Here is an 18,820-nt window from a genome sequence, read left to right as displayed (position 1 = left end):
GATATGTTCAGCGACGATGTGCTGTTCGATGAAGATGTGCTGCCGAGTGATATGATTGAAAAGATCGGTGAGCAGATTGTGATTGAAGATGGAATAGAAGAGGGGGAGATAGTAGAAGAAAACGTTGAACACGGGATCCCTGAGGTTGAGAAAGCCGATGTGAGTGCTGAGATGGATGAGACTGAGTGGGAGGAGCAGCCTAGGTGGAAGGAAGGCTGTGCTCATTGGTTTATCAAGACCAAGAAGCCTGCTGTTCCAGCCATGTTCAAGAAGAGCTATAACATTAAAGGCTATGCTGAGTCTAAGAAGGGAATCATATGTTGGATTTATGATGAACAGATCAAGTTGTTTGTAGTAAAGCGTTATGATGGCATTCAATACTTCAAGAGAATGTTGAGATCTCTCAACACGTTGCCGGAATGCGAGGTGAAGGATTTGGCCAGGCTGGGCCTGATAAACAGAAGTAACAACAATATGGCAAGAATGATTGAGAAGATTGTGTGGAAAGAAGGCGTAAAAGAAAAGAAGTTTGAACTATTAAAGCCACAGAAGGGTAAGCTCGTGGAGGATACAGAGAGGGGATTGAGAGCCGATGGCAAGCCATGGATGGTGATGAAGTACAAGCCGATCCGATGCATCAAGGAGGTTCCAATGAAGACTATGCCTCAAGATGTGTTGAAGAATCTAAAATGGTGGTATGTTGATTGCCAGACTGCAGAAGCCGTGATGGAAGACGAAGATGAACAAGAAGTGCTGAGGGTGTATGACCCGATGCATCTTGTTAACTTATCGAAAGCTGATTTGCAAGCGTTGAACGAAAAGAAGATATTCTACATTCCTGCTTGGAAGGATGAAGCAAGGAAATATCAGCGAGTAGTCACGGTATGTGTTAGAGAAGGAGTGCACGCATGAAGATACAGGATTACGAGACAAGAGCCGAAAGATCAAGATATGAAGCTACTGCCAAGGGGGAGTCTGTTGGTGCATAGATGTCAGTAGTTCATATGTATAAAGTCTGTAATCGAGTCTGTAATTTTGTTTATGTAATTGTTTGTTTGGAAGCGAAGTTGTTGACAAGTTCGCTTAGGCGAACTTGTTAACCAAGCGAAGTTGTTGACAAGTTCGCCTAGGCGAACTTGTTCAACGAGCGAAGTTATTGACAACTTCGCCTGAGGCGAAGTTGTCGTGTATTTAAGTAGTTTACTGTTTACGGTCAAGAAGTTAGTGAGTTAGTGTTTTGGTTGATCGAGTTCAGTTACGTGTAAGTCTATTGACGTGAGTCTGTAAGCATCTCGGTTTGAGTTATCAATATAACGTGTGGTTGTTCGTATTGTGTGTACGTGTGTTCGTGAACTAATATTCTACGTCCGTAACGATCTACACAGGGATTCCGCACCTGTGTATATCGGGATATCTCGTGTGATCCGTCAAGGGAACCTACAACGACCAGTAAAGTTAAGAAGTTTGACGTAATAGTTAACATGGACTGGCTAACCCGACATGAAGCTGAAATCAATTATGAAAAGAAGATGATTAGAAGCTCTCCTTCGGACGATGAAGCGATTAGATACAGAGAAAAGTGTACGGTATTATGTTACCACTCTAATCTCATTTGGAGATGTTATAGTATTTACGACAAGAAGACGTGGTGTGTTTAACAAACGCGTTTGCCAAAGTATTTAAAAGAAAACATACAGAAGATATCTCGGTGGTACGCGAATTTCCACAAGTTTTCCCAGAAGAACTTCCTGGATTACCGCCAACCCGACATGTCAAATTCGGAATCAATTTAATACCTCAAGCTGGCCCTGTTGCTAAAGCATCTTACCGACTTACACCAACTGAAATGCAAGAATTATTGGATAAGGTTTTATACGACCTAATTAGTCACCATGGGGTGCACCAGTGTTATTTGGGAAATGAAGGACGGAAGTGTTAGGATATGTATTGATTACGGAGAATTGAATAAAGTGACAATCAAGAGTAGGTACTCACTTCTTCGAAGTGAATGATCTGTTTAATCAACTGCAAGGGGCGATTTATTTTTAGAAAATTGATCTTAGATATAGTTATCACCAAATGAGAAATCCAAGAGGAGGACGTTGCAACAACAGTGTTTCGGACTCGCTACGACCATTATGAATTTTTAGTTATGCCTTTCGGGCTAACAAATGCGCCGGCAGCATTAATGGAACTCATGAACCGAGTCTGTAAACTTTATTTTGACAAACTTTTCATAAAATTCATTAATGATATTTTGATATATTCGCAACGTAAAGAAAAGCACGAACAACGGTTAAGGAAAATTGTGGAAGTGTTAAAGCAAGAGGAGTTGTACGCGAAGTTTTCGAAATGTGATTTTGAATAAAGAAGGCATAATTCTTTGGTCATGTTGTAAAGCAACAAGGATTTCACATAGATCCAAATAAGATAGAAACCATTAAAATTGGTAGTCACCCAAGGCGCCATAGGGAATGCGCAAATTTTTAGGACTAGCCGGAGATTATCAGTGGTTTATTGAAGAATTTCTAGCATTACCCAACTCATAATCCTTTTTACAACGCAAATGTACAAATTTTATAGATGATAAGAGACCGCAGTCTCATATTCAACGAAAGAGGGGTCGAGTTGTTAAGCGATTATGACTGTGACATCCGTTATCACCATGGCAAGGCTAACGTCGTAGCCGATGCCTTGAGTAAGAAAGATCGGGTTAAGCCATTGCGAGTGCGAGTGCTGGGGATGATAGTCCAGTCGAACCTTCGAACCTGATTCGAGTCGCTCAACGTGAGGCGTTGAAAGAGGAACAATTGGAAAAGAAGGAATCTTACGGCAATGAGGAGAATTTCGAACAGCGCGTGGACTAAATTCTCTACTTCAAAAATCGGGTTTGGATCCCGACCTTCCATGACCTTCGGGAATTGATCATGGACGAAGCGCATAGATCGAAATATTTCATACATCCGGGATCGGATTAGACTATTGATGATATGAATATCTGAAAGGATTTTATCAATAACCGAGTTTGGAGAAAGATATGGTTACGTGTGTTGGTGAATATTGAGTTATGCAAGAGATAAGGCTGCATACCGAAAACCCTAGGGAATGCCACAACGACAGAACATTCGCCAATGATAGTGGGAATAAGTTACAATGGATTTCGGGACGCAAATTCCCAAGATATATCAAAGGCATGAGGTAGATTGGGTAATCGCGGATCGATTAACCAACCCTCGCATTTCATTCCAATCTATGACGATTACCACAATGAATTCTCGCCCAAATTCCTGATGGGGAAATGGTATCTCGTCGTGGAGTACCATTTTCAATGATCTCAGATCGAAATAGTCATCCTACTTCCATTATTGGAAGGAGGGGAAGGAAGCATCGAGAGCTTGAAGCTTTCTATGGGTGAAGTAGTTATCACCAATTTGTTAAATTGAAAATGGGTGTCGATCAAGCCATAAGATTTAAATTGATTCGAGAAACAACCAATCGGATTTATAACATTTAAGATAAGTTGAAAGCAGCGCGAGATTGGCAAAGGATTTATGCCAACCTTCAAAGGAAACCATTATCACTGGAAAGAGGGGACAAGGCATTTTTTTTAGGCATCACCTTCGAGAGGTGATATGAGGTTTGGCAAAACCGAAAATAGCTCCTTAATATATTGGGTCTCATGAGACTATCTCCATGATTGGTCATTTAGTTTATCGATTAAAGTACGGCAGGGGCTAAGTACTATACATGATGTTTTACCATGTATACGGATTGAAAAGTACCTAAGCAATGAGGCAACGAGAGTACTAGTAATGGAGGTACTCATAGAAGATATACTTGATATCATAAATAATTCCGTAGAGATAGTAGACGGGAAAGCTAAACAGTTTGGACATACCAAGCTTTATTGATTAAGATTAAGTGGAATTCACAGCGAGGACCAGATTATACCTAGTAACGCGAGGGTGAATTCTGAAGGAAAAACCCCCACCTTTCTCTCGGAAAGGGATAGTGAGCATGTAAAATTTCGAGGACGAAATTTCTTAACGGGGGGAGAATGTAACGATTCCGACAAAATCAGGTATACCTTAACCGGTATATACTATTTATGTGCTATTTAATAAAGAATATATGAATTATATTGCGCTTATACGAATATATATGATTCACAGTACGAATCATACTCGATTATACAGTGAATCGTATTGGAATTACGATTAACCGATTGATAGTTATTGAAACCCGAATGAATCGAGAGTACAATTATAGACGATATCTATAATATTTAGTGATGTTACGAAGCATTAATGCTTCGGGATAAGTAAAGTACGGCACAGAAAAAGAATTTCGATTTAATGTATGTCGTTACGTTAAACGAAACCTTTATTGCCAAACCGAGCAAGAGACGATCGATCAAGCCGAAAAAGATGCACAATTATTAATACTATGATGTTTTAAGTTAATAAATGTCATGGTTTAAGTTTTTAAATCGGTTTTATATAAATTTTATTTTAAGCCGAAAAACGACCGTTTTAGCCTCGTTTTAAGCCGAATTAAACGTTTAACCGAAAAACGAACTGAACCAGATTATCCAAAACATTATCTAGATTTCGGAAATCGGAATATGTGGCTAGAAATGAAGAGGTGGGTCCCACCCCACCCCTCCCTTTAGTCCGATCGGACTCCTTATCCACAAAACACATTTCATTTTCTTTTTTTACAAACACAATCCAACAAACCTTTAATTCTCTCAAGATCTTGAATCAAAAAACCGACAATTCTAGCAAGAAAAACCGAGGTAAAATCGTGTTATTTACGTGTTCATATTCGTTTCTTGAGTGTTCTTGCAAGAAAAGGAGGTTCCAAGTGAAAAAGGGTGAAAACCCGAGATGGAAACCGATTCTTGCATGATCAAGTGATGTATACGGGTTATACAAGGGATCTTGGTCCAAAAAAGGAGTTAAACGAATCAAAAACGAATTTTTACGGTTAAATCTTTGTTTTAGTATCATAACCGTAACCATGAAAGAAATGGCTTGATCGTGAGTGTAACTTGCTTGGTATTGTGGTATGTTGTTTGTAGGCTCTGTATTTAGTGGTAGATAAGGCGGAAAGATGAGTTTGTAGCTTGTAGTGGCGGAAAACGAAAGGTATATTCGGTTATGTTCGGTTTTGGGAAATTATACAGATTGTTGATGCTTTAGAGTTAGGTCATGAAATTTTACTGGGATGTTCTACACATGAAAATAAGAGTTCTGTGAAGTTTTGGTAATTTTTGGACAAATGATGAATATTTGGTGAATTTAATGCTCGGTTTTGGCCAAAAATGGTGAAATATAGTTAAATATTATGAAAAATTCTGGAAAATTTCAGATAAGCTTTTTATATCATGTATAAGTCACACACAAAATTTGAGGTCATTTGGAGAAGTCTAAGTAGGCTTTTCGGTTAAACGAGTTCTAGGGATTCTAGCTCGGTTTTAGTGAAAATGGCATGTAAAAGAAGATTTTGGTTCTGGAAAAATTACAGGGGACTATGTGGATGGCAGGGGACATCCAGGAAAAATTTGGGATTTTTCTAAGATCGTTTGGTATTTACGACATATTTAGTGTTTAAATGGTGTTTAAAAATAGATAAATAAATTTTAAATATAGAAATTAATTCTGGAAATATTTTTATAAAATTCCCCCCTGTTAAAAAGTGATGTGTACAAAATTTCAAGATCCGAGAGTAAACGGATAAGTATTTGTGCTAATTATCAAACTTTTAAAGTTAAAACGCGTAAACCGGTGAAGTTCGCTTAAGCGAGCTGACTGGTGTATAAAAACCTTAAAAATGGACTATTTTCATATAATTGAGTTAAACAAGTAAAAATGAATCATCCGAAAATAATTCGGATGATTTGGGTATTTTTAACCGATTTAACAGTTTCCGGTACGCCAAAGACGGAAACGGGTCCCGAGGTCAATCGGGGCGTCTAAACCGAGTACTAATTTCACCACTTTAATTAAATTATCAGTCAACAACGATTTTCGGGTCGTGTGTGACCAAACTCATTTTGAAACATAAAATTTGATAACCGTGCTAGGCACGCAAAACGGGGAAAACAAGCTATTAGAAGATTTGACTGTTGAACTCTAAACGACATCACGATCTGAGTCCGGAAAAGTGTTTCTGGGTTAACCTTGCCCCCAGAACGGGTACAGTGCTGGGTTAACAGTGTCCCCAGATGTACCGGTTGATACGATTAAAGTTATATTAATATTGAGTGTATGGTAATGGTCGTAGGGATCATATTACAGATTGGACGGGTTAACTGATATTGATTGTTGTTACCTGCTTGCATGTGCTAAGGTGAGTTTCACGAGCCCTTTTTTTCTGAATTGTTTCAAATGTTTTCCCGGGGCGGAAGCATGTTACTACTGAAATATTTAAATACATACTGAACGCATGGATTTGCGTGGATTTTACTGAACGTATGGATTTGCGTGGATTTATATATATTGTTTATTGTACGGGAATCGTACGGAAATGTACTAAGATGGTAATTGTCTGAGTTGTTAATATTGTAAGGCCCCACAACAGTGTTCTGGGTTAACAGTGTCCCCAGATGTCATTGGAAGTGTTCTGGGTTAACAGTGTCCCCAGAGATTATTGGAAGTGTTCTGGGTTAACAGTGTCCCCAGAGATTATTGGAAGTGTTCTGGGTTAACAGTGTCCCCAGAGGTTATTGGAAGTGTTCTGGGTTAACAGAGGTTCCACTTGTGGGCTCAGCATAATTACATCGATAATATTATATTTTGATATTGATATATCATGGTTTACTCGAATTGTGAAACTCACCAACTATTCGTAGTTGACCCGTTTTCTCACATGCTTTTCAGGTACAATTAAGATGAAGTAATTGCTTACGTGCTAAGTGCTTGATGTGTGTAAGATTTGCGTGCAGGATGTTAGGATACATTATAACAAATAGAGTTATGTATCGTATGGTATGATGTGTGTATCACATAGACGGTAATGAAATACGAGATAATGTAATTTTGAAGTATATTAATGCATTCAGTTTTTTTTATAAACAATGTGGTTGATATCAGAGGTGTCTGTCGCATCCCGTTTACGTTTCCGCTGCGGTTGCGGGGTGTTACAACGATCTCTAAGATTCCCATGACGTGGAATCCACATCCTGTCAAACCTGGTCTTTACGCCATGCGTATTATCTATCAACTCGTTCTACTGCCCAAAAATTCTCTCTTTCTTCATCAACCCTTCATCTACCAACACTTCTAACTGCACCTTGCTGATCTCTTCAAGAAATCTGAGTTGATTATCAACTTATAAAACTTTATTGTCGCAACGACTTCTGCGTTCTTCCGGCTCAAGGCGTCAGCAACTACATTAGCCTTCCCCGGGTAATACTTGATATCACAGTCATAGTCCTTTATCAATTCTAACCACCTTCTCTGCCTCATATTCAACTCTTTCTGCTCGAAGAAGTACTTCAGACTCTTGTGATCTGTATATATAGTACACTTGGTAACATACAAGTAGTGCCTCCAAATCTTGAGAGCATGCACCACAGCTGCTAACTCTAGGTCATGCGTCGGGTACGTACATTCGTGAACTTTCAATTGCCTAGACGCATAAGCTATGACATTCCCTCACTGCATCAACACGCAACCTAACCCCTGATATGAAGCATAAGTGCAAACTACCAAATCCTCTTCACCATCGGGTAGAACAAGAATTGGAGCCTGAGTGAGTCTTCTCTTCAATTCTTCAAACGCTTCTTCCTGATTCTTCCTGAGTGAGTTTTCTATTCACAAGTTAACACTTGTAATCATGATATAAGTATGTATGTAGGTAAATGATGTAATTATGCTAAGCTACAGTGAAGCCTTGACTGTTTGTGCTGCGTGCATCCATTTCCCATTCCCAATCAACCACTGTGGCCCCCTTTCCGCCCACAATATGCCCCAAGTAGCTATGTCAAACACAACATAGCGTGTTTGTATAATTATGGTCATGTGCAAACGGGGTAACGTCTCATCAACACATGCCAGCTCCGTTTGGGTTTGTCAAACCAATAGGACTATTCACAAGCCACCGGCTCGAAGTTAATCACTGTGTTAGGGGGGACTTTCGGGTGTTAGCACTTAGATAATTCACATCAATACATGTTTCAGGTATGTATATGTAATTAACCATGCTTTTTACCGCAAAATTTCATAAAATAGTTTAGAAGTAGGGTCATGAAACTCACTGTTTAGTAGATAATCAGTAGCACGTCGGTTCAAGGTTTGTGTAACTTGTAATCACGGTTCCCTATAACCAATATTATAATAATATTAATATTTTAATATTATCTCAATACTAAACTCGGAGGTATAACTAATCTGGGTATAGCTGGAACGCCCAGAAAGTGGCAATAGGCTTAGGTTGTGATGTTGTTCAATGTCTAATACTTAAAACCGAATTTGGCTCAGATTCCCGTTTTCCTAGCTGAGCCAAGTTGTTCATTTACGCGATCTGGAAACAGTTATGTGGAAATAAGCTTGGGTAAATGTATTGGTTAATAAAATGATTAAGTTATAAAGAAGGATCACATACTGGGGTCCCGGATTAGCTACGGGGCCCGTTTCCGTTTATTCAGTTTGATTTAAGAAGAAACGCGCACAATCTATCCGGATTGTCCAGGTTTCTCATAGAAAAGTTTGTTTTTACTTAATTAATCCAAAAATATAATTTTTGATCACTCTTGGTGTTTTGATATTCCCGTAGGTTCATTCATCGCGAACTTGCTGATTTTTATAATAACTGAATTTGTTTAATTTTCAAATTAGCATAGTTAATTAACCGTTAATCATTAAATTATGAAAATTTAGCCACTTATCAATTAAAATATTTAGATTTTTATAAAAATATTTCTGAAATTATTAATTGATTTATTAATTTATAAAAATTCATTTTATCAGCTATATTTCGCCTGAAAATCGTCCGTTTATCCCAAACAATTTCCAAAAATTCCACAAATATTCCGAATACTCAAATTATATCCCAAAACACCCTGTATCAATTCCAGAATGTAAAAAGCTCGTGCAATATTCTTTTCGGCCCAAATTCGGCTATAAAAATTCACACGAACGCATATGCACAAAACACCCTTAGACTTCTCCAAATCATCCAAAAATTCATATGTGATCAAAATACATTTAATTTGAGTTCCCAGAAAAATTTCATAATTTTTGAAGCATTATAACTAGGCCCCGTTCCCGGAAGCCCTACTTCAGTGTTGGATTTACTCATAAACCAGTTCTAAATATCAGAGTTAATTAAAACTTCGCAGAATAATTTAAAACATCAAACATCACATTACATTACATTCTTTTTTGTCTTAATATACAAATTGTCTTTTCATAAACATTAATTAAAACAGTCATGACGCTTCATCGTGGATGCCAGTCTCTTCACTCCATGCCATGTGTTCCTCCTCAAGCCAGCTGCCTCAACCTGTTTGTCTGCGTGCATACTAAAAGTTAGCTACGCTGAGTGAGTTCTAGTTAATCAATTAACATACATTACATTCATATTCTCATCGATACACATCCGAAGATACGTATTCATATCTTACTTACTATTACTTCCTTCATACATACTTTACATACATGCATACGTACCTACATACTTTCTTTCATAAAACCCTTTGGTATTCTACATTAAACATCATAGATATTGTAAGGATCTGGTCCCTAACGTCACAGATATTATAAGGGTCTGGTCCCTAACATCACAGATATTATGAGGGTCTGATCCCTTCTGTCTCGAATAACCATATAACCATACCTGTCTCGACAATCATCCCTACATTTATCATACGTGCATACTTTACTTGTCTTATGTATATATATATATGCTCATTCTTGCAATCATCATATAGTAATAACATTCAATACATAGTTATACACATATTATACACTTATCAATTAAGTAAATGTATCAACTATCACATAGGAGTATGCACACAGCCCCGAAAGCATAGCAGATAAAGGGGCTAGAACTCACCTGGATCCTCTTTTGTTCACAGTTATTGGTAATCCCCTTCCTGAGTTGTGCACGGCTAATTGTGTAACACATCACGAGTGTCAGTTATCTACTACTACTACTTCATACATCCACATTAATGAAGCCCTCAAATAACGGGGGTCACGGGGCAGCGCCCCTTGTAGTGGGGTCAAGGGGCGGCAGCCCCTTGCAGGGTCCAAGGGGCGGAGCCCCTGGCTGCGGTTGAGCTAACGAGTTCTTTATCTAAAACGCATCAGAAAATGGATTTCATGAAATTTCGCATGGAATTTCGTTTCGCATGCGATTTCGCTTCATATGGCGTTCGATGCGAAATTCTTGGATTTCGCATGGCATGCAATGCAAAGCCCTTTTTCATGTGAAAACCCCCTTTTTACTTCGTTTTTAACATTTTAAGGCCATTTTCCTCCAAGATTCTTCCTTAGGACCCGATTCTACTCTTTGTATGGGTTTTGGGTCGTACTAAGTTTGTATACCCGTGTTTTTCATGGTCCAAACATTATCTTTTGTCCTATAACACCCCTGTGAGGTGATAACTTATCAATTTTGTTTTTTTCTAACGTCCTACAACCCGATCTATTGTTCTATCAGTTTGCATGTCGATTCTAACCATAAAACTTAGCCTTTTTAAACCAACTCACCTTTTGTTTTCGGGTTTGGTTCAGATCTGAAACAACTCGAGGATCTAGACGTGATTCTTGGTGTTTGATGTCGTTTATACGCTAGATCCGTTCTTCTTTAGTTCGGATTTTGATTCGGGTTTTAGAGAGAAACTGTGTGTGTTTCTTGAGTGTGGGTGTTGTGTAATGAAATGGAATAGAGAAGAAGATGGGATATATATAGAGAATCTAAGGGCCCTACCACCCACTTCCCATTCCAACCAAAACCTTATCCAGACATAAACACACACACAATTAAACTAACGACACACAATTAATAATAAACTTCCCGTTATTTATTATTCTTAGAAATGCAGATGTTACACTAATTACTATCGGGATCGTATCCATGACCAAAGTTATACATGTCCTTTGTTTCCTACTAGATAGCACCCTTTTTTTTATTTATTATTATTATTATTATTATTATTATTATTATTATTATTATTATTATTATTATTATTATTATATATTTTTGCATTTGGATGTGCTAATATATTGCTGGATTGATTGACTTTTGCAACTTTGATTCATAAATAGGAGGATGCCTCAAAGCAGTACCTTGATCAGGCCCGTCTTACATGAAAAACTTCACCAAATATTTGGCAATTTTAGAGAAACTGAGGTAAGTTATTATCTAATGTTTATATCAATTAAAATGACATGATGAATCATCCTCCTTATGTGATTTGTTTGCTACTGACATATATGTGGAACCACATCAGAGACGTGATATTATTTAACATGCTATTTTGTCTTCAACAATTCAAAAGTTTATAAATGAGCACAAATAAACAAACATAAATGAACGTTTAAAAACAAAAGAAACATGATGTTCATATACATTCATTTAATTAAATGTAATGTATAATAAGTTTATTAGTAGGATTGTAAATAGAAACAACAAATGTAAAAAAAGCGTTCATGATGATTTATGTTTGTTAAACAAAGATTGAAAATAAAAGACTTAAAATAGAAAGTCGACACTATAGATATCTATCATTTTTGATATGTTATGACTATCTTTTGTAGTTTACTTGCATTCAAAGTAAGCATCAATGTGAATCATACGAGAATTTGAAGAAAATGGATAATTCAACATTGAGGATCGATGGGCTTGGATAGACTCGAGTCTTAAATGAGTTTTGCGGTTAGGCTTACAATGGTAAAAGAGGTACAAAACCAAGGAAATTTCAAGTGTATTTAAGTATTGCTGAAACTATTATACCACCATGAGAACATCTTTGAAATCTCAAAGAATATTTTTTTGAAAATTTAACTATAAACCAGCCATCTCAATTGAAAAAGTCTAGACGTTAAAATATATAATGAATTTAACAAACTAATATTAAGGGCATGTTTGGGATTGCTTATTTTCACCAGCTTATAACTTATAAACCTTTTGAAAAGTAATAAGGTGTTTGGGATTGCTTATATTGTGAGAGGAAAAGTTTCATAAGTTATACATTTGTAACTTATTAACTTAATGAAAAGTTATAAGGAGGTAAAATAAGGAATTCCAAACACCCCCTAAATCAAACAAAACTCAATTGAACAATTAAACTAATCATTACAAAAAATAAAATAGCAAAACGATTAAAAATAGAAACCTAAATAAACCCCCGTAACACGGGGGCTAAAAGCTAGTATAATATAAAATAAAATAATTAACCTAAATAAGCTATAAACAATTAATAAGCACATAAGGCAATCAGATAAGCGCGTATGGGGTCCTAAGCGTATGTCTAGGACAATTTCTAATGACCTATCTTAAAACCTTCAGCCCTGATACCAACCTAAGGTGGAAATGCCGGGGCGTGAGCTGATTGTTCACAACTCAAAGGTACTATAAAATAATAAAAAGACAATATCTATTAAGTTATTTATTTCATAAAAAGTGCACATAATATCCAAACATGACAAATAATCCAAACAAAATTTAAATATAAATTGTCTTCATAAATTTCCTAAGGTCTTTCCTAGGTGTCCATCAATTCAAGCTTCATGTCAAATGAAAACCTGCATATGCGTAGAAAATAAATAGAATTTGTTAATAAATGGTTGAGTGAGATTATCATTAGTTTTGCATGTTTTAATAATAATATAATAAATAAGTAAAGCGTAATAAATGCGGTAATAAAATCAAACCTTGAGCAAATAATGAGTCATTAGACCATTTCCATGCGAGTAGGCATTGGTCACTGTAAATGAGAATATCATGAACCTCTTCGAATGCAGTAAATAAGCACGTAAGCATGTAACAAGTATATTTGATCGATCACACACAATTACACGGTTGCTAGTTTAAGATATATATATATATATATATATATAGGATCAAGAAAAAACTCATATTTATAGAGAAAACATAAAAACTCATAAAGAATTATTTTTAATTAAAAATAAAAAATATTTTGAAAATTATGTTTTTGCCATTATTCTTATATTTTCTTACCCTTCACTCGTAAAAAATAAAAAATAATAAACAAATATAAAAAAAACTCGCTGTAATGAACATACGTATTACTGTGTGATACCGTTGTATTATACATGTGTATTACTATGCATTTTAAAGTTCAATAGTGTTTATATATTCAATATTTGTGTATTGTATGTGTAGCACTGCTGTATTATATGGAAAAAAAATAAAAAAATAAACGTCGATGTAGTGCACATGTGCATTAATGTTGTATTACACATACGTATTAATGTGTAGTCGATATGTGCAATAGTGTTGTATTCTATGCAACACAACACTTTTGTATATATGCAATGCACACTATTACGCGTGTGTACTTTTGTATATATGCAATGCACACTATTTTTTTTTAAGTTAAAAATAGTTTTAAGTTTTCACTTTAATAGAAGTTTTTACTTGATCCCACCCCTATATATATATACACACATATATATAATACGAAGTACTAATTAGTACGCATATGTCCCCAAAACTTATGAAAATCATTATAAAAGAGGCGAATGATAAAACTCACCTTAAATCGTAGGCAAGTGAATAAAGAACATTAATAAATGATTAAGGATTAAGGGGAGTGTCTTCTAGTGCGTGGGATGAAAAAACATGAGTAAAACCAAACTCGTTGCTGCTGGAATCGTTCCAAACGGATGTCTAGAAATCTGGTTATGTTAAATTAAACGTTTAAGCGAATCGGTACTGACTGAATGTCGGGTTTTGTTCAGTAGTGTTAAAATTTCATTATGAGAATAAAAGTCTGTTGGACTGAATGTCAGTTCTGACCAGAAGCATGAGATAACGAGTAGTCAAACTTGTTGACTACTACGCCCTTGAACGGGTTTTAAACAAATTGACCAGTCAACACCCTTCAATCTCAAAAATTGATTGAACATTGTTGACTAGGGAAATACATATGAATGATTTTACAGTTCACAACTTAGGGCACATGTCCCCGGCTTTGGGTTTTTTACTACTTGACAGTTTTCGCTGCTGGTTACTTTACACTGCTTTTAATGAAACCCCTTTTCCCGGTTTTTGAGACTTTTGATACCTATTATTCCGCTGTTTATTATTCTGACTGGTTTTAAATGATTTGCGTTGGTTTTTTGTGAATTTCGGATATGATTACCAACTGTAGGATTCCTAGGATTCGGGGTCTTACAGTTAAACTCAGTAGTACTACTTAATACTGCCTCGTAAGTTAACCTTAGTTGACAATCCGATGTGTGTGATGACTTTCAGTTGGTAAGTTCACTAAGTATCCATTAGATAAAACAGTCTTACAATATCCAAAATGCTTGTACATGCCTTCGCCCCCAAAAAGGAGTAAGTAAAAGACAAGGGCCATGAAACTCACCTCGAATGCATGCTAATTAAGTAAAGTTAACAGATAATGCAAGCAGTCTTGTTTGTCTATTCTAAAGTATACAAGTACGTAAGTAAATGTCAGATGGTTCATTGAACCCCTAGTATCGAACCAATCCCGTTGCTTATTAGTGTTTGACCAAAGTTTGACTATTGTTGAGTTTGACCAAATTTTAACTTTTGTTGATAATTGACCAAAAGGTCCAACTTTTGTTGTACTTTGACCGAACTATTAACCGAGTAGACCCAATGACTTGTTGGTGACTTATAAGCGAATACGTTAACTTGATAAGTGTCATTTGTACTTGCATGCATATCAATAATGCATGGCATATGCACCAATTCATTTTTGATACAACACGTCACATCCTCAATTTCCACATGCGGGGTTTTACCACGAGGCATGTGAAAAACAAGGATCTTAGTCATTAGTTACACCAAACGACCTCTAAATTTTTTAAAAATGATACTTTCCCAAAAGCGGGAAAATGTTTTCAGAGTTAATGTTTAAATTGCGAAAGCATAATCATGTGGGAATAAAATCCCTAAACCAAAGCATAATGTTTAAGCGCGAAAACAAAAGCTTCCAAAAGTTTAAGTACTTGAAAACAAAGGTTCCTTATTTATTGTTATGTGGAACATGAATGAGACCTCCTATCCGTGCACCAAAGTTTAGAGACATGAGAAAGACATGCTAAAAAGGGTCAACACAATGGTTGGTGAGTTCACAGGTTTGTACCTAAAAAAGTTCGTAAATCAAGTAGATAATGTAAGCATTGTCTTATCACTAGTTAATTATGTTAGTATTCATGATACAATAGTGTAGTGTCTAATGCGACCGAACCTTACATGTTCGTTTATGCCTCTCATCAAGTATATCTCAATTTGACAATGTGTTTAAGTCAATGTTACACCCGCCCGACCTCCAGCTGAGTTTTAGTGTAGGTGGGATTTGTCAAACCCAATAGTACTACCTACGTTTCCCCGCCAGGTAACCTTAGTTAACGGTCCAATGTGTGTGAGGACTTTTATTTATTCACTACTACGTATACATGTGATAATAACAATCCATAAGATCTAAAAAAAGTTTGAGCATACTTTTTCCCCCAAAAGAAGTAAGTAAAACAGTGGGGCCGCAAAACTCACCTCGAAAGTGTTTAAAAGAAAATCAACCTATAAGCGAAAAGTCCCATACAAGTGCGTAAAGTGTATAAGTACGTAAGTAATGTGTATCCAAACAATCCCATTTTTTAATGATGTTTGACCGAAGTTTGACTTTTTGTTTACCTTTGAACAAAAGGTCCAACTTGGTTGACCTTTGACCGCAAGGTCTAACTTGGTTGGCCTTTGACCACAAGGTCCAACTTTGTTGATCGTTGACCAAATTGACCAAATTTGACCGAGTTGACTCGACGATCCTTGACTTATGATCAATTATTTCAAGTTATAATTGGTTTACAACATTGCGAATTACATGTTTAACAATTAAGCACGACATTAACACATATTAACAATTCATGCAACCATTACAGTCTAGCCAAGCGTATACCAAAACCTAGCTCAATAAGTAAGACTAACTATTTACTCAAATTAGTTTCTAATAGACGAATCAAGTTACAATCATTCATCATGACAAGTAATACATCATTGGCCATTAGACACAACAAATCTCATATAAAACAAAAGCTAAAATTTCCAAGGTGGATTCTAGGCTATAGAAAACTATTTTTCTACCCTATCAAAACATTGAATTAAATTATCTAAATTTTCTCACATAAATTTACATTTCTAAGGTACACCAACCAAAACATCACAAAAACTCATCCAAGACAGTGACCCATGTTCAGCTATTTTCAAACGCAACAAAAATTAATAATATGTCAAATAGTCTATATTAATCCAAATCAAGCAAGACCAATTGTGTTTGATTCTAAACCCAACCCCCGAACTTCTAGAAGTGGAATCAACCAAATTAACTTAGCAAAACCAAAGTTATATCATTATCAACATAGACTAGAATGTTAATCGTCTAGGCAGCCTGAACACACGAATTTGTAAAATAATAAAAAGTACTAAATTTAAGTTCGAAAATTATGATTCTTGATTTTCTGGAAACTAGATTCAAAGTAGAACATCATAGAATCAAGAATTACTAAAAACCACCAAATTATCATCAATTTATATCAACAATCATCAAAAGCAAATCTGCCAACAATCTGATTTCATGTACAACCTATATAAATCATATAAATTACATGCATATGATATAATGTAATCGTCTAATCATCATTCATAATCAGATCACCATATTATATTTTCATTGCAGAATATCATAATATCATGTAATCATTTAGAGTTTTTATATGGCATCACAAAACAAGAGTAACAATAAAGACTAACATGACGAAATTTCCAATCTTTTGAGTTTAAATTGACTTTCCATAGGTTAGATACTTTTTGCATACTATAACCCATAATCCCAATCTACCAAATATGTGAATCATAACCATAAAACATAATCACTTACTTGGCTAAGAAATGAAATCAAACAATCACTATAGCACCTTGATCTTGATCACCAACTAAGAGATATGTGTGTGTGTGTGTGAAAGTGGATGGCTAGAAGGAGAGGGAAAGAAATATTTTGCAACTCAAGGGTTTTGTAACCTATTTCTTATTTACTAACATGTTAATATATGCAGTAAGTCATCTTTTCTTAATTCATATCTCCTAGTTATAATATAACCTAAGATACATAATCCACTTTTAAAGTTAACATACAAATTGTAGCATGTAGTGTATGTAACAAATTTCCATACCATTTTCTAGACATAGCACTATATAGACATGTAGCATATCAACTCATGTATCACATTAAGTCATGTTGCAAACGTAACATTATTCATATAACCAAGTTCGCATATAGTATGTTATATATATATATATGTGTGTGTGTGTGTGTATTCTCCGTTATTCTTGTTGATAACTTATTTCTCTCGTTAGGTCGCCAACGTACTCGGACTGACTCGTGCATATGCTCACGTGACACGTGAGATACATGTGCACTTTCTCATGGATTTAGCGTATTTATCTAAGTCTAGTTAATGGAGTTAACCTGAAAATTGAAAGTTTTCACATCATCCCCTTGTTAAAAGAATTTTCGTCCCGAAACTTGTGTACTGTCGCTCAACGGCTTGAAAGGAAACAATGAAATACGAAAGAGAATTTTTAGATGGTCACATCATCCCCTTGTTAGAAGGAATTTGGTCCCAACATTTAAATCATATCTAGGGCTTAACACTCGGTTTGAACAGCTGAGGATACTTTTTTCTCATCTGGTCCTCGCGTTCCCATGTGAACTCCGGGCCACGCTTAGAGTTCCAACGAATACGTACAATTGGTATCTTTCTATGCCTATGAGTTTTAGCTTCTCTATCAAAGATTTCAACACGTTCCTCTATAGCATCTAGTTGTTTGTTGATTTCTATTTTCTCCAGTGGAACTACAAGAGTTTCATGTGCTAAACATTTCTTGAGGTTTGTTACATGGAAAACATTATGAACTCCATAGAGTTTTTCAGGAAGATCCAATCTATATGCCACTGGGCTAATCTGATCAACAATTTCGAATAGTGCAATGTAGCACGGGTTTAGGTTTCCTCGCTTCCTGATGCGAATGACACCTCTCCCAGGCAACACTTTCAAAAGTACCTTGTCACCAACTTCGAATTCCAACGGCTTCTGACGCTAATCAGCGTAGCTCTTGTGACTATCTCGGGCTACCGCCATACAGTTTCTGATATGAACTATTCTTTTACTCATTTCTTGGACTATCTCTGTGTCGGTTAATTGACTTCTTACCTCCGCCCAGCAGAGCGATAATCGATACTTTTGCCCATAAAGAGCTTCGAAAGGTGCTGCTTGTTGTAAGAGAATTCGAACTCGCTCGTATGTAGCCATCGTAGCTACCATCCGCATAATATAACCTGCAAAACTCAAACTCGCTCGCATGTAGCGGCGTACAACACGGAAAAAAAAATAAAGAAATAAACATATTTTTGTGTTTTTGGTTTTTATAATTTTTTTTTTAACATTGGAACACCCCTTAAATCGACTGACTCGAATGGAGATTGAGTACGAGCGGTTTCATCTTGGAACATCCTGAAATAGACAAAACAAATAAAATAGATAGCACAAACATAAAACAAAAATACAAACTCTACAACTCGGGCAGTCTCCCGAGT

At 36.0% G+C, this 18,820-nt stretch overlaps 1 protein-coding gene across 1 annotated transcript; it reads right to left on the bottom strand.

The window, feature by feature from the left end:
* Window positions 1-17,864: 17,864 nt before the first annotated feature.
* Window positions 17,865-18,536, bottom strand: LOC143605310 (uncharacterized). Its single transcript, XM_077081469.1, has 2 exons — window positions 18,438-18,536; window positions 17,865-18,188 (listed from the first exon to the last, which is right to left on the bottom strand). The coding sequence occupies exons 1-2, from the start codon at window positions 18,534-18,536 to the stop codon at window positions 17,865-17,867; spliced, it is 423 nt and encodes a 140-aa protein (XP_076937584.1).
* Between the last annotated feature and the right edge of the window lie 284 nt (window positions 18,537-18,820).

The sequence above is a fragment of the Bidens hawaiensis genome, unplaced genomic scaffold (assembly GCF_021521415.1).
Source record: "Bidens hawaiensis isolate Kalapana, Puna unplaced genomic scaffold, B.hawaiensis_p1.1 tig00068956_1, whole genome shotgun sequence".
Taxonomy (NCBI): Eukaryota; Viridiplantae; Streptophyta; class Magnoliopsida; order Asterales; family Asteraceae; genus Bidens; species Bidens hawaiensis.
Note: the sequence above shows the minus strand (reverse complement) of the source record. Positions and strands in the feature narration are given on the sequence as shown.

Bases quoted from the DNA above. Each gene is read 5' to 3' on its own strand.
- LOC143605310 (XM_077081469.1), bottom strand. From the start codon at position 18,536: ATGGCTACATACGAGCGAGTTCGAATTCTCTTACAACAAGCAGCACCT. The intron at 18,189-18,437 runs GTAAGAAGTCAA...ATTGTTGATCAG, and splicing joins TATCGCTCTGCTGGGCGGAG to ATTAGCCCAGTGGCATATAG.